At 36.4% G+C, this 14,209-nt stretch overlaps 2 protein-coding genes across 15 annotated transcripts in view; one reads left to right on the top strand and one right to left on the bottom strand.

Moving 5' to 3' along the window:
- MRPS18C (mitochondrial ribosomal protein S18C) overlaps positions 1 to 14,209 on the bottom strand; it is an 856,900-nt gene that overhangs the window by 22,576 nt on the left and 820,115 nt on the right. The gene's annotated exons all lie outside the window — the stretch shown is intronic.
- HELQ (helicase, POLQ like) overlaps positions 1 to 14,209 on the top strand; it is a 48,980-nt gene that overhangs the window by 17,228 nt on the left and 17,543 nt on the right. For all 11 annotated transcript variants that reach the window (XR_007725635.1, XM_050790118.1, XM_050790120.1 and 8 more), the window contains 6 exons: positions 1,197 to 1,436; positions 6,342 to 6,483; positions 6,844 to 6,948; positions 8,702 to 8,924; positions 10,366 to 10,523; positions 11,981 to 12,079. Coding sequence is in view for 10 of the 11 variants with exons in the window: in XM_050790118.1 (XP_050646075.1) it covers positions 1,197 to 1,436; positions 6,342 to 6,483; positions 6,844 to 6,948; positions 8,702 to 8,924; positions 10,366 to 10,523; positions 11,981 to 12,079 (967 nt within the window). In the remaining variant the exon portion in view is untranslated. The remainder of the gene's footprint in view (positions 1 to 1,196; positions 1,437 to 6,341; positions 6,484 to 6,843; positions 6,949 to 8,701; positions 8,925 to 10,365; positions 10,524 to 11,980; positions 12,080 to 14,209) is intronic.

Raw genomic sequence — 14,209 nt, 5'->3', positions numbered from 1 at the left:
GTTTGTCTCATGTGTGGTTTTATCATCTTCTGAAATTTCTTTCATCTCCTTAGCTAATGCTGTATCACTATTCATAGTCTATTAACCTGAATGCTAATCTTGTCAACCTCTACCTCCTCTTTCAATCCTACTGTCATGGATTGGTCTAAGATAGACTTAAATTTATTGAATAGCAAAAGATAAAAATGTTTGGGATAACAGGAAGGAGTCACTCATTTTGGTAACAGTCTGCTTTTACAACGATTTTGATTATAAAAGCTTAAGGACATTAAATTATTGGAAAAAAGTATTCTCAGTAAATCATTCATTTTCTTAGAATAATTCAAGGTAGTAAGATGGAGACACTGGCTAAGTGATGGAAACATTGCAGGATATGAATAAAGTTTCTAAAGTGCTAGTGTTTAGACAGTGTTTTACCATAGAAGTATGATTTAATAATATATATGTTTCCATCTTCAGAGAAGTTTTATGTCTTAAAAAAACTATTCCCTATAAAGACATATATTATAAAGAAAAAACAGCTATGACATCCAGAGCAAAGGTCTAAACCTGGTGTCCATGGATTCAAAGGAAGTACAGGAATGAATTTCGGGAAATCCACAAACCCTCTGAAATTATATGTAAAGTGTTATATTTATGTAAATTGTTGTATTTTTCCTTTTTTTTTTTTTTTTTTTTTTTTTTTTTGGACAGGGCTTTGGCTTTGCTCTGTCACCCAGGCTGGTAAGTTCATAGCTCATTGCAACCTCGAACTCCTGGGTTCAAGCAATCATCCCACCTCATCCTCCCCTGTAACCTGGGACTACAGGTGCACGCACCACCGTGCCTGGCTAATTTTTGTTGTTTTTTGTTGGGAGGTGGTCTCACTTCGTTACCCACACTGATCTCGAACTCCTGGGCTCATGCAATCCTTCTGCCTCCACCTCCCAAAGTGCTGGGATTACAGGCGTGAGCCATCGCACCCCACTTTTCCTTAGTTTTGATAAGATTTTCACAAGGTTCTGTAATCCACAGAAAGATTGAGAGACTGCCTAATAGTTAATGAAGTCAGAATCAAAATTCTAAGAACATTTAATGTACTTAATGAAAATAGTACATTAAAGAATGTTTACATTAACATCTACTAAAATGAAAATGGTAGGAATTTTGTCACTAAAAGATCAAGGGTTCATATTTCTAACAGATCTTTTTCATAGGGAATATCTGAAGCACAAGGAGAAAGAGAAGTGTGAGGTAATTAAGAACTTGAAGAATATTGGCAATGGCAACCTGTGTCCTGTTTTAAAGCGCACTATCCCATTTGGAGTTGCCTATCACCATAGTGGCTTAACAAGTGATGAAAGGAAACTCTTGGAGGAGGCCTACTCCACAGGAGTGCTCTGTCTTTTTACCTGCACATCTACCCTAGCAGCAGGTGTCAACCTACCAGCTCGAAGGTAAGAGATAAGTAAATGTTGACCAGGCTCAGAACTTTTCCATCTCTAGCTTGCAAGGAGTTTTGTTGTTTTATGCTTTCTCCATAGTGGCTGAGAATTTATCAAATGTTCTTTTAGCATATGCTGAGTTGATTGGTTGGTTTATTTTCTTTAATATTTTAATGAATATTTAATGAAATATGTGATGAAAAATAATGTTAGTAGATTTCTTGATTTAGAATTCCATCCTTTTATGCTCTTTATATCTGGTTTTGATGTTAGGGTTTATTAATCTGGTTGTGTAGAAATAGTTGGCAAATGTTTCACCTTTTTTATAATCTGAAAGAGTTTATTTAACGTAGAGATTTCCTTGAAATCTTGGAGAGCTGATCCATAAGGCAATTTGAGTCTAATATATATATTTTAAAGCAGACCCTTGATTACCTTTTCAGTTACTACCAAAGGTATGGGCCTGTGTAATTGACTTATACCCTTTATAGTTTATGATCCTGGGGTATTTTGCTAATAAATGATCAACTTTTATAAACTTTCCATGAGTGTTTAAAAAATATGTATTTTCAGTTGAATATGCAGTTTTATACATCTCATTGAGATCACAGTTGTTCATTGTGTTTTCAGCTTCTCTATTTTCCTACTATATTTGATTCCTTGGTCTATCAATTTCAGAGAAGTGTGTTAGTTTCCTACTTAAATTATGTAGTTGTCAGTTTCTCCTTTTTGCATTTCTAGAAGTCATTGCTTTTTATATTTCAAAACTATTTAGATATACAAAGGTTTACTTCAAATATCTTATTGCTGAATTATACCTTTTATCAATACAATAAGTACTCATTTTGCTCATTTAATAATTTTGCTTTGAATACCAGGACTTATTTTTTTTTTTTGCCAAGTATGTACCTTTTTCCATTCTTTTGTTTTCAATTTCTGTCTCTGATTAAGTTTTCCATTTTTCAGACAATCGAATAAAAAAATGAAAGTTACATATCCTATTTCTGTTATTCCAGTGGTTACTCTTAAAATTTTAAGTTGTAATCAAACATTTGTTATTACTTTAGAATTAATCAATAACTATCCTCTCCTGAACATAACAAGAGGCTTAGCATGTCCTTAATGTGTTCTACTCTGCCCCATGAATGTTGCAATTACCTGGAATTTTAGTGCCAGGTTTTAAAATTTTCTTCCATCTTATATAGTGATTCTTTAAACTTGCCTGTAAATCATACTTGTTTTTTGCTTACCACTGCCTCTTATATCCCACATCTTTCTTCTCTGATTTTTTTTTTTTTTAATTTTGCCTTCCTTGAGTAATCCTTTTTAGAATGCTGCTTTGGGGTAAAACATTTTGACTCTCTGCATAGTTGAAGATATCTGTATTTTGGCCTCACTCTTTAACACACACTTCACTAGCAAAAGAATTCTAGATTCAATTTTTTTCCTTTAGGGACTTTGTAAATATTGTTCCATATTTTCTAGAGGCCAATGTTGCTCATTTTTGTCTCTGCATGGATTTGCTGTTTTTCTTTTCCAGAAGCTTTTAGACTTTTCTCTTTAACCTTCCAATTTCCTCATGGTGTATAATAATAGTTGTAGTTACTACATTCCCCTCCCCTTCATGTAGTAACAACTTTACATGCATTGACTTCAGGGAGCTTCACAACAACTCTGTGAGGAAGGTCATATTTTATTACATACCTATTATAGAAGGGGAAACTGAGGCACTGAATAGTTAAATAACTTTCCCAACTTTATATGCAACAAATGAGTTTTAAAGCCAAGGTTTGAACCCAGGAAGTTTGACTTTACAATCCCAACATTACTACTTTTCATTCATAGGGCTTTACAATCCCAACATTACTGCTTTTCATTCATAGGGCTTAGCACTTGGGTGGATACTTTTAATCTAAGCTTTTTGCCTTTCCTCTTTGAGTAATTTTTTTCGATTATTTCTTTTTCTTCCCATTATCTCTGTTCCTTGCTTTTATAATTTCACTTAGACAGGATTGAGGCCTCTTAGATTCAGCTTTCATATCTTTTCTTACACATTTTTCATAGTGTGTGAGAATGTAAGCACATGTTTGTGCCATGTGATTTTTTTCAACTTTACCTTCCATATTAAAAAATCAGTTTTTGTAATCCCAGCACTTTGGGAGGCAAAGGTGGGAGGATCACTTGAGCCCAGGAGTTTGAGACCAGCCTGAACAACATAGCAAGAACCTCATCTCTATTAAAAAATTAAAAAAATTAGCTGGGTATGGTAGCATACACTTGTGATCCCAGCTGCTCGAGAGGCTGAGGTGGGAAGATTGCTTGAACCCAGGAGATTGAGGCTGCAGTTAGCTGTGATTGTACCACTGCACTCCACCCTGGGCGACAGAGAGACCTTGTCTCAAAAAAAGAAAATCAGTATTTAACTGTATCCATGAACTATTCTCATTCATTATTCAATTCTTCAATATAATTTTCTTTTTTCTTTTCTTTTTTTTTTTTTTTTTTTGAGACAAAGTCTCGCTCTGTTGCTTGGTGCCCAGGCTGGAGTGCAGTGGTGCGGTCTCAGCTTACTGTAACTTCCACCTCCTGGGTTCAAGCAATTCTCCTGCCTCAGCCTCCCAAGCAGCTGGGATTACTGGTGCCCACCACCACACCTGGCTAATTTGTGTGTTTTTAGTGGAGACAGGGTTTCACCATGTTGACCAGGCTGGTCTCGCACTCCTGACCTCAGGTGATCCACCCGCCTCAGCCTCCCAAAGTGCTAGATTTACAGGTGTGAGCCACCACACCCGGCCCTTCAAATTTTTTATGAATTTTTAAATTAATTTTTTTATTTCTAAGAACTCTCTTTTGTTCTTTCCTTGTAATAGTCTACTTGGTTTTTTTTTTTTTTTTGGATTTTTTGAGACAAAGTCTCACTCTGTCACCAGGCTGGAGTGCAGTGGCATGATCTCAGCTCACTGCAACCTCCGCCTCCTGGCTTCAAGCGATTCTCCTGCCTCATCCTCCCAAGTAGCTGGGATTACAGGTGTGCGCCACCTCTCCCAGCTAATTTTTGTATTTTTAGTAGAAACGGGATTTCACCATGTTGGCCAGGATGATCTCGATCTCTTGACCTCGTGATCCACCCGTCTCAGCCTCCCAAAGTGCTGGGATTACAGGTGTGAGCTACCGTGCCCAGCCAAGTCTACTCTTATGTTGTGGATATAATACTCTTTGGAATTTTCTGTGAATGCTAATTAGGATTTTTTTTTTTTTTTTTGAGATGGAGTCTCGCTCTGTCGCCCAGGCTGGAGTGCAGTGGCCGGATCTCAGCTCACTGCAAGTTCCGCCTCCCGAGTTCACGCCATTCTCCTGCCTCAGCCTCCCCAGTAGCTGGGACTACAGGCGCCCGCCACCTTGCCCAGCTAGTTTTTTGTATTTTTTAGTAGAGACGGGGTTTCACCGTGTTAGCCAGGATGGTCTCGATCTCCTGACCTCGTGATCCGCCCGACTCGGCCTCCCAAAGTGCTGGGAAGGATTTTTAAAAGTTCTCTTCTGGGCCGGGCGCGGTGGCTCAAGCCTGTAATCCCAGCACTTTGGGAGGCCGAGACGGGCGGATCACGAGGTCAGGAGATCGAGACCATCCTGGCTAACACAGTGAAACCCCGTCTCTACTAAAAAAATACAAAAAACTAGCCGGGCGAGGTGGCGGGCGCCTGTAGTCCCAGCTACTCGGGAGGCTGAGGCAGGAGAATGGCGTGAACCCGGGAGGTGGAGCTTGCAGTGAGCCGAGATCCGGCCACTGCACTCCAGCCTGGGCGACAGAACGAGACTCCGTCTCCAGAAAAAAAAAAAAAAAAAAAAAAAAAAAAAAAAAAAAAGTTCTCTTCTGTTCCCTATAGTATCTGGTTTTTGTGGTCATTTATTCTGTATATTCATGTTATGTTTCTTTTATGTTATTAGTTTTCTTCAAGTATTTGGTAATCTTTTCTGCATATTGAGATTTATAAATAAAGAGGAAGTTGATTAGTATAGGTAAACAATAGATTTTTTTTCTTCCCTTTGGATAGGAAAGCTGACTAGCTGACTGTAGACTTCTGTATATATGAACATAATTGAAATCACGCTTTTTTTTTTTAAGAGATGGGGTTCCACTCTGTTGCCCAGGCTGGAGTGCAGTGATGTAATCACGACTCACTAGAGCTTCAACCTCCTTGGCTCAAGTGATCCCCCCACCTCAGCCTCCCAAGTAGCTGGGACGACAGGGGCACACCACCATGCCCAACCAGTTTTTTGTTTTGTTTTGGTTTTGGTAGAAACTGCATCTCACTGTATTGCCCAAGCTGGTCTCAAACTCCTGGACTCAAGCGAACCTCCCACCTCAGCCCTCCAAAGTGCTGGGATTACAGGCATAAGCCACTGAGCCTGGCTGAAATCACCATTTTTGTAGGTCAAAACCAGCTGAAATCTGCAATTTTATATGGTTCAAAATAACAAGAATTCATAAATAGTTATGTATAGGTTAATGGTGTATGGTCACTTTTTTAATTTATGAAGTATAAAGTCAAAACACTTTGAAGACTACTGCTACAGATTGATCGTAGGCATTGCAACTAGGCAGACTTGAGTTCAAATGATAGCTCTGGTAATTACTGATTTTTTAGTTTAGGTTAAGTCACTTAACTGAGTTTCATTTAACTCCTTTATAAAAATGTAATTAAAAAGTATATTATTACTATGAGTTTTGTAAGAATTATAGATAATATATGTAAAAACCTAAGAAATCATAAATTCTTCATAAACACTAATTACCTATTATTTTGTGTTAGTATGTCATTAAATTTAATATCACAAATATATAATGAAATTAAGAATTTTTCAAATTGGTGCTGTTTATTGTAGTGTTACTTTTAATTAATTTTATTAATTCCACAGAGTTATTTTAAGAGCTCCCTATGTTGCTAAGGAATTTTTAAAGAGGAATCAATATAAACAGATGATTGGCAGAGCTGGTCGTGCTGGAATAGATACTATTGGGGAGAGTATCCTCATACTGCAAGAAAAAGACAAACAACAGGTAATACTCAGTTTGGTTGGTTGGTTGTTTTTGTCTTTTTCTTGGTCTTTGGTCTAGCCCTTTTAGGAAATAATCTTTTAAAAATTAATTATTAATTTTCTTTAAATGATGTTTTCTTTCCTATATGGTTAAGAATTAGAAAGAGTGGTTTGAAAATGTATATATTTCAGACAATGAAAAAATATTTTTCCTATTTGTTTCTCATCCTTTTTTATGAGGACAGATGTTAAATTCTTTTGTCTTTATTTTTTTGGTCTTCTTCTGGCTCCACAAGATTTATGTAAAGTATAAAATATTTATATTAAATGCCATTTATTTTTAATAATAACACAAAGCATGGTGTTGCTTTGACCTTTATAGGTATTGGAGTTAATAACTAGACCATTGGAAAACTGTTACAGCCATCTTGTTCAGGAATTCACCAAGGGAATCCAAACATTATTTCTCTCTTTGATTGGTTTGAAGGTATTTTTTTAAATTTTTTTGTCTTATTACTGTTATCTGAGATAATCGAAGTGAAAAAGTTATGCAGTAACTTTATATGTACAGCTGCGTAGATTTTACACTAATTTTTTATTTAATCTTTTTTTTTAAATTTTGTTTGTTTTCTCATCCACTTCAGTGATTAAGGTAAATAATTTTGAAAAGATCATGGAATGGTCAGGTGTGGTGACTCACACCTGTAATCCCACCACTTTGGGAGGCTGAAACAGGAGGATTCTTTGCGCCCAGGAGTTTGAGACCAACCTGGGCAACACAGCAAGACCCCATCTCAAAAAAAAAAGATTACTGAATCCTAGTGCTTGGCATGTGGTTGGCACTTAATAAATACTTGAATTAATGAAATTGGCTTTTTTTTCTTAGCAATGGGGTCTTGCCATGTTGGTTAGATTGGTCTTGAACTCTTGGCCTCAAGCAGCCCTCCCACCTTAGCTTCCCAAAGTGCTAGGATTATAGGCATGAGCCACTGCGCCTGGCCTGTTTTTGTTTGTTTGTTTGTTCTTTAACCTGGGATATGGTGATGAAATTAACTTTGGACTGAGCGTGGGTGAACTTACAAGTTGGGGCATCAGTAGAGATCTGGCTTTGAGAAGCCAAAAGCAGAGGCTGGCCCAGTGGGTTTCAATTACTATGTCAAAAACTTTCTCAGGGAGGGATAGAAAGATGACATGATGGTAAATAGAGGGATCAAGTAAAGGTTCCTCTGCCCTCCTGCACTCTTCCAGTGTTAACTCTAATAATTTAGGTAGGAAATAGTACAAAAACTAAGTACATTAATAATCCAAAAACCAAGTATCACTTCTTAAATATCTTAAAAGTATAATTTTAGCTTAATTGAATACTATATTAAGAATGATTTTTATTAAAGTGAGAAGAAGAAATAGAAAATGTCTGTGCCACATAATATTTTTCTTACCCCTTATATTGGTTTAACATGAAATTATGACTTAAATTTTCCAGCTGAAATAGCATCAGAATTGTAAGAGAGAGAAAGATACTTATTGATTGACTATATTTTAGTATAACATGCTGATTTCATTGAAATTGGCTAATAAAAATTATTCTAATTCAGAGCCAACTCTACATCTGAATACTAAATGGAGGGTTAAGTATTCCTTATGATTGCCATTGTAAGTTGTAAATAGCGAATAACAGCGGGAGAGAAAAAGGCAGTGAAAGAACAAGAAATGGAGATAGGAATATGAGAGACAAAATTAGGTAGAGATCAACTATTTTTAGGTAACATTTTAGGCAAAGTATTGTCTGACCCTGTTTTAGTGGAAATTGTTGTATTTTCCATGCTTTTTTTTTTTTTAATGCAACTTTTAGAGCTAAAGGATGTTTTCACAGGTGGGTGGAAAGCAGTGCAGGGAAGAGGCTGAGTGAGAATTAGTGAAAATTGGTTGGGGAGTAAATAGCACAGTTTTGGAGATATTGTGAAAAATTATTTAAAGACTTATTCAAAGGAGTTTTGGAATGAAAAATGTGTACATATTTTCATAAAAAGCATGAATATAATAACTATCATCCCCCTATATTTTTTGTTAATTTTAAATTGCTATTATCAATTTATATATGCAACTGTGTAGATTTAATACTAATTTTTTATTTAAATAGCTTTGAGGTATGGAAATGAGTTATCATCTTGATTAATATGCATTCAAGGTGATGCCTTGAGTTAAGGAAAATGCTCCAGTGACGTCCTGAATTGTTTCAGATTGCAACGAATCTTGATGACATCTATCACTTCATGAATGGTACATTTTTTGGTGTTCAGCAAAAGATTTTATTGAAAGAAAAAAGTCTTTGGGAAATAACTGTTGAATCACTTAGATACCTGACAGAAAAAGGACTCCTACAAAAAGACACTATTTGTAAGTCTGAAGAGGAGATCCAATATAATTTTCATATTACAAAGTTGGGACGAGCTTCATTTAAGGGTAAGAGTTTACCTAAATCTTATTGATCACAGGAAACACATTGGAAAAAATGAAAATTAAATTGTACTTTCTTTAGGCTGGACAGAGTGGCTCACGCCTGTAATCTCAGCACTCTGGGAGGCCGAGGCAGGCAGATCACCTGAGGTCAGGAGTTTGAGACCAGCCTGGCCAATATAGTGAAACCCTGTCTCTACTAAAATACAAAAATAAAATTAGCCAGACATAGTGGTACATGCCTGTAGTCCCAGCTGCTCGGGAGGCTGAGGCATGGGAATCGTTTGAACCTGGGAGGCAGAGGTTGCATTAAGCTGAGATCATGCCAGTGCACTCCAGCCTGAGCAACAGAGTGAGACTCCGTCTCAAAAATAAAAAAATAAAAAATTATACTTTCTTTAAGTTGCGTTTATAATTTTATATTAATTGCAGTAATCTTATTTTGTAAGCTGATAAACAACTTCAACTTTCAAAAGTTGAAAAATGTTTTGAATTATAAGTAATTAAAGTACTACAGAAGTATATAGAGAATAAGGTGGGCATCCCTCCTTCATGCTCCCCTCCCCAGCAACCATACAACATGCTCTGTTGCCAAGGCTGAAGTGCAGTGGCACACTCTCAGCTCACTGCAACCTCTGTCTCCTGGGCTCAAATGATTCTCCCACCTCAGCCCCCCGAGTAGCTGGGACTACAGGCGCATGCCACCGTGCCTGGCTAATTTTTGTCTTTTTAGTAGAGGTGGGGTTTCACTATGTTGTCTAGGCTGAGGCTCTTTTTTAATGAAAAATAATACACGTCTGCTGGTAAAAAAAAAAAAAAAAAAAAAAAAAAAAAAACAACCTAAGAACTCAGAATTATGCTAAGGAAAATGCCATACTCCTCTCCCATTTCTATTCTCTCAGGAGCTACTGCTACCAGTTTGATATGTATTCTTCCAAATATTTTTATGCATGTATTTTTCAAATGGAGTCATCATTTAAATATTTTTTTCCAAATTGCTTTTCTCATGTATAAAATATCATGAACATCTTATCAGATGAATCTCTTTAAACCTGTCTCATTTTTCTTTTAATACTGTAGTTATCTGTAGTGTGGATGTACCATAATTTATTTAACCATTCGATGTTGATGGACATTTGCATTCTTTCTGATTTTTTGTTTGTTATAAACAAGGCTGCATGGACATCTCTATGTATTTTGGGGTACATATGGAAATGTTTCTCTGGGTTAGAGTCCCCAAAATAGTTGGATCAGAAGGTATGTACATATTAAATGTTGATGAGTACTATCAAAATGACCTCCAAAATAGTTATATAATAAGATGTTATAAGAGATTTTGAAGACTTTTTGCTATATTTAAGCAATTTCTACACAATACTTTATTTAAAACCATGTCTTTGCCCCTCTGATAATTGTGAAAGATTGAATATTTGTATCTTTCTTTTAGGAACTATAGATTTAGCTTATTGTGACATTCTCTACAGAGACTTGAAGAAAGGTCTTGAAGGACTTGTGCTTGAAAGCCTTCTTCATCTAATCTACCTAACAACCCCCTATGATCTGGTTTCACAGAGTAACCCTGATTGGATGATATACTTCAGGCAGGTGAGAATATAACGTTTTTCAACTTAGGCTACTTCGTTTGTTAGTTATTACATGCTGTTTTGTTTTGTTTTGTAGAGATGAGGCTTTGCCATGTTGCCCAGGCTGGTCTCAAACTCCTAGGCTCAAGCGATCCTCCCACGTTGGCCTCCCAAAGTGCTAGGATTACAAGTGTAAGCCATTGTGCCCGGCCTATTATATGCTTTTTATCAAGTGATTATTCACTTTTTTTCTCTCTTAAAATATATTTGGAATTGGATATTTTTTCTTTCAGTTTTTAAAAATTGTAATCTGGCAACAGCATTTATGGTTTGTTTAACTGAAATGTTACTTTTCTCTTAAATATAAACATATTTGTTATTGAAAAAATAAAGGTTAAGAAAAAAGGATTATCGATGGTCCTGTTTCCCCACAGAAAGTTAACGTTATGATCACTGCATTTTATAATGCCTAGAATGCAAAGAAAACAGTGAAAACCATCTCCGATGATTGAGAGTTTAATTATATGAGAGCTCGGTCAGAGCCAGGTATGATAATACATTAAACCCAATGATATTAATAACTGAAAAGGAATATTTATTTTACAACCCATCACAAAGTAGAACTGTCCATACTTATTATAAAGCCAAGTGGTAACATACAGTATATTATGATTTTACTGTGAACAGGCTAGCTGTATAAATGTACATTAGGGCTGGGTGTGGTGGCTTATGCCTGTAATCCCAGTACTTTGGGAGGCCAAGGTGGGAGGATCACTTGAGGTATGGAGTTCGAGACCAGCCTGGCCAACACGGTGAAACCCCGTCTCTACTAAAAGAATACAGAAATTAGCTGGCCATGGTGTTGCACACCAGTAGTCCCAGCTACTCAGGAGGCTGAGGCAGGAGAATTGGCTTGAACCCATGAGGTGGAGGTTGCAGTAAGCTGAGATCACACCATTGCACTCCAGCCTGGGTGACAGAATGAGACTGTCTCAAAAAAAAAAGCAAAAACAGAAACAAAAACATTTATTAGGCAGAGGTAATGCACATCTTTTAATTGCAGGAAATTAACTTTATTTTTAATGTCATATTTTTAAATCATTACTGTTTGTTTTTTTTTTTTTCTTCATCTCTTCTCAACTTGCTGAGTTTACATTACTCAGGAAGTAAGTTGTTTTTAAGTGGTACTATATAATGCAATTACTCTCAAAACCTTTCCTTCTCCTTCCCCTCAGCCATCCGTTATTAAACATAATCACATAGTCCATGGAAACCAGTAGTTGTGGCCATGCCTTTAAGTAATTCTAGAGTATGTTATATTCTAATGATACAACTTTAAAACCTGCAATATTTACAAATATATTTATCTTGTTTTTTTGTGTCCTGAATCATGAGAATGTGATATCAAAAGAAATACTGGATTTGGTTCACATGATGGATTTTTTTATGTTTCCATCTATTTGCTCTTTTTCCATGTAGTTTAGCCAACTCAGTCCAGCAGAACAAAATGTAGCTGCCATTCTTGGAGTCTCTGAAAGCTTTCTTGGGAAGAAAGCATCAGGTCAAGCCATCAGAAAGGTACCACATTCTTTTTTTCTTTCTACATAATAAGTTCAATCAACACTTAGTTCACTCACTAAGTTCACTCAACAAAATTAATACCATGATATTGATCTTTTTTGGTTTACATTTTTTCCTTTAAATTAGTATAATTCTCATTTTACTACTTAAAACATACCTAAGCACCCAAAATGTATGAATATTTTTAAACAACATTTATTTCTGGGTGGTGTGGTGGCCTTTTTTTGGGTAGCATGAAATGTTTTCATAATATTACACAATCCTGATATAAGTTCATTTCAAAGGAGGAAATACATTTTCTAGAAACTTCATGTTAGGCTTTCTATTTGGTATCAAGGATTCTAAGATATGGCAGGTCTGGGTTTTTTGTTATTGCTTTTGTCATCCTCAAAGAACTCCTAGTCTAGTACTTATATTACATAAAGCATTTTAGAAGGTTAAAGGGGATAAGCTAATACTCATATATTTTGGTGTTTTGAAATTCAGCCAGCAGGCATGAAGCAAGTTATCAAATGCATACACTAACTTTAAGAGAAGTTGAAGTAATTCTTTGGTAACCATATCTTCAATTTCCTTAAGAGAATGTTTTTTTCTCCCTTGTAATACACTTTTTTTTTTATTTAAAATTTTCTTTGGCAGTTCAACTTACATTGAAACCTAATTAGCTACCATTTTCCCCCACACCTGTTTTTTTTTTTTTTTGAGATGCAGTCTCACTCTGTCACCCAGGCTGCAATGCAGCAGCGTGATCTTGGCTCACTGCGACCTCTGCCTTCCAGGTTCAAGAGATTCTCCTGCCTCAGCGTCCTGAGTCACTGGGATTACAGGTGCCCGCCACCACACCTGGCTAAGTTTTGTATTTTTAGTAGAGACAGGGTTTCACCATGTTGGCCAGGCTGGTCTCAAACTCCTGACCTCAGGTGATCCACCCACCTCGGCCTCCCAAAGTACTGGGATTACAGGTATGAGCCACTGCGCCCAGCGTCCCCTATACCTTTTAAATTTGCATAGACAGTACAGATTTCATTTTGTAAAATGGGAAGATGACGTTTACTTACACTTAAATTGATGGTGCGGTGTCCCATGCATCACTGTGTCATAAAATCAAAAATATCCTGCCGGGCGCAGTGACTCACGCCTGTAATCCCAGCACTTTGGGAGGCTGAGGCGGGTGATCACAAGGTCAGGAGTTTGAGACCAGCCTGACCAACATGGTAAAACCCCGTCTGTACCAAAAATATAAAAAATTGCCGTGTGTGGTGTCGGGTGCCTGTAATTCCAGCTACTTGGGAGGCTGAGGCAGGAGAATCACTTGCACCTGGGAGGCAGAGGTTGCAGTGAGCCGAGATTGCGCCATTGCACTCCAGCTTGGGCAACAGAGAGAGACTCTATCTAAAAAAAAAAAAAATGGAAAAAACCCCACAAGCCCAGCACAGTGGCACACACCTATACTCCTAGCTTCTCAGGAAGCTGAGGCAAAAGATTTACTTGTACTCAGGAGTTTGAGGCTAACCTGGGCAACACAGTGAGACCCTGTCTCAAAAATAAAAATAAAAGTATCTGTAGTACTTAAGCATTCACATTATCACAATTTTTAGATTGGGTCTTTTACTTTGGAAATGGCTGTGTTGTTTAGACCTTCAAAATACTGAATAAAAATATTTCTTAAAACAAACCTTTTATATCAAACTCTAAAATGTAAAATAAAAACAATATTATTAATTTGGAACTCATTATCAAATAATAAACATGCAAAAATCTTATTAGAATAATGCATCTTTTTAAGCTTGAATCCAGAGTTTATTTATGTTACATTTAATGTAATATAGTCAACAAATATTTGCCAAATTGATACATATTTAAAATAGTATGAACATGAATTTATCTTTATTACAAATGGATTGATTACTAGTTTAATGTTTTGGAGGTATAATTTTTTAAAACTCTACAGAACATATTTAAATGCTTAAAATCTAATTTATTTCTCCACATTGAAAAAGAGCCCCCCCATCCATCTTTTTTGAACATTTCTTGATTTCTTGCAAAAGCTTTTTTTTTTTTTTGAGATGGAGTCTTGCTCTTGTCGCCCAGGCCGGAGTGCAATGGCACGATCTCAGCTCACTGCAA

Source organism: Macaca thibetana, chromosome 5, assembly GCF_024542745.1.
Source record: "Macaca thibetana thibetana isolate TM-01 chromosome 5, ASM2454274v1, whole genome shotgun sequence".
Classification (NCBI taxonomy): domain Eukaryota; kingdom Metazoa; phylum Chordata; class Mammalia; order Primates; family Cercopithecidae; genus Macaca; species Macaca thibetana.
Note: the sequence above shows the minus strand (reverse complement) of the source record. Positions and strands in the feature narration are given on the sequence as shown.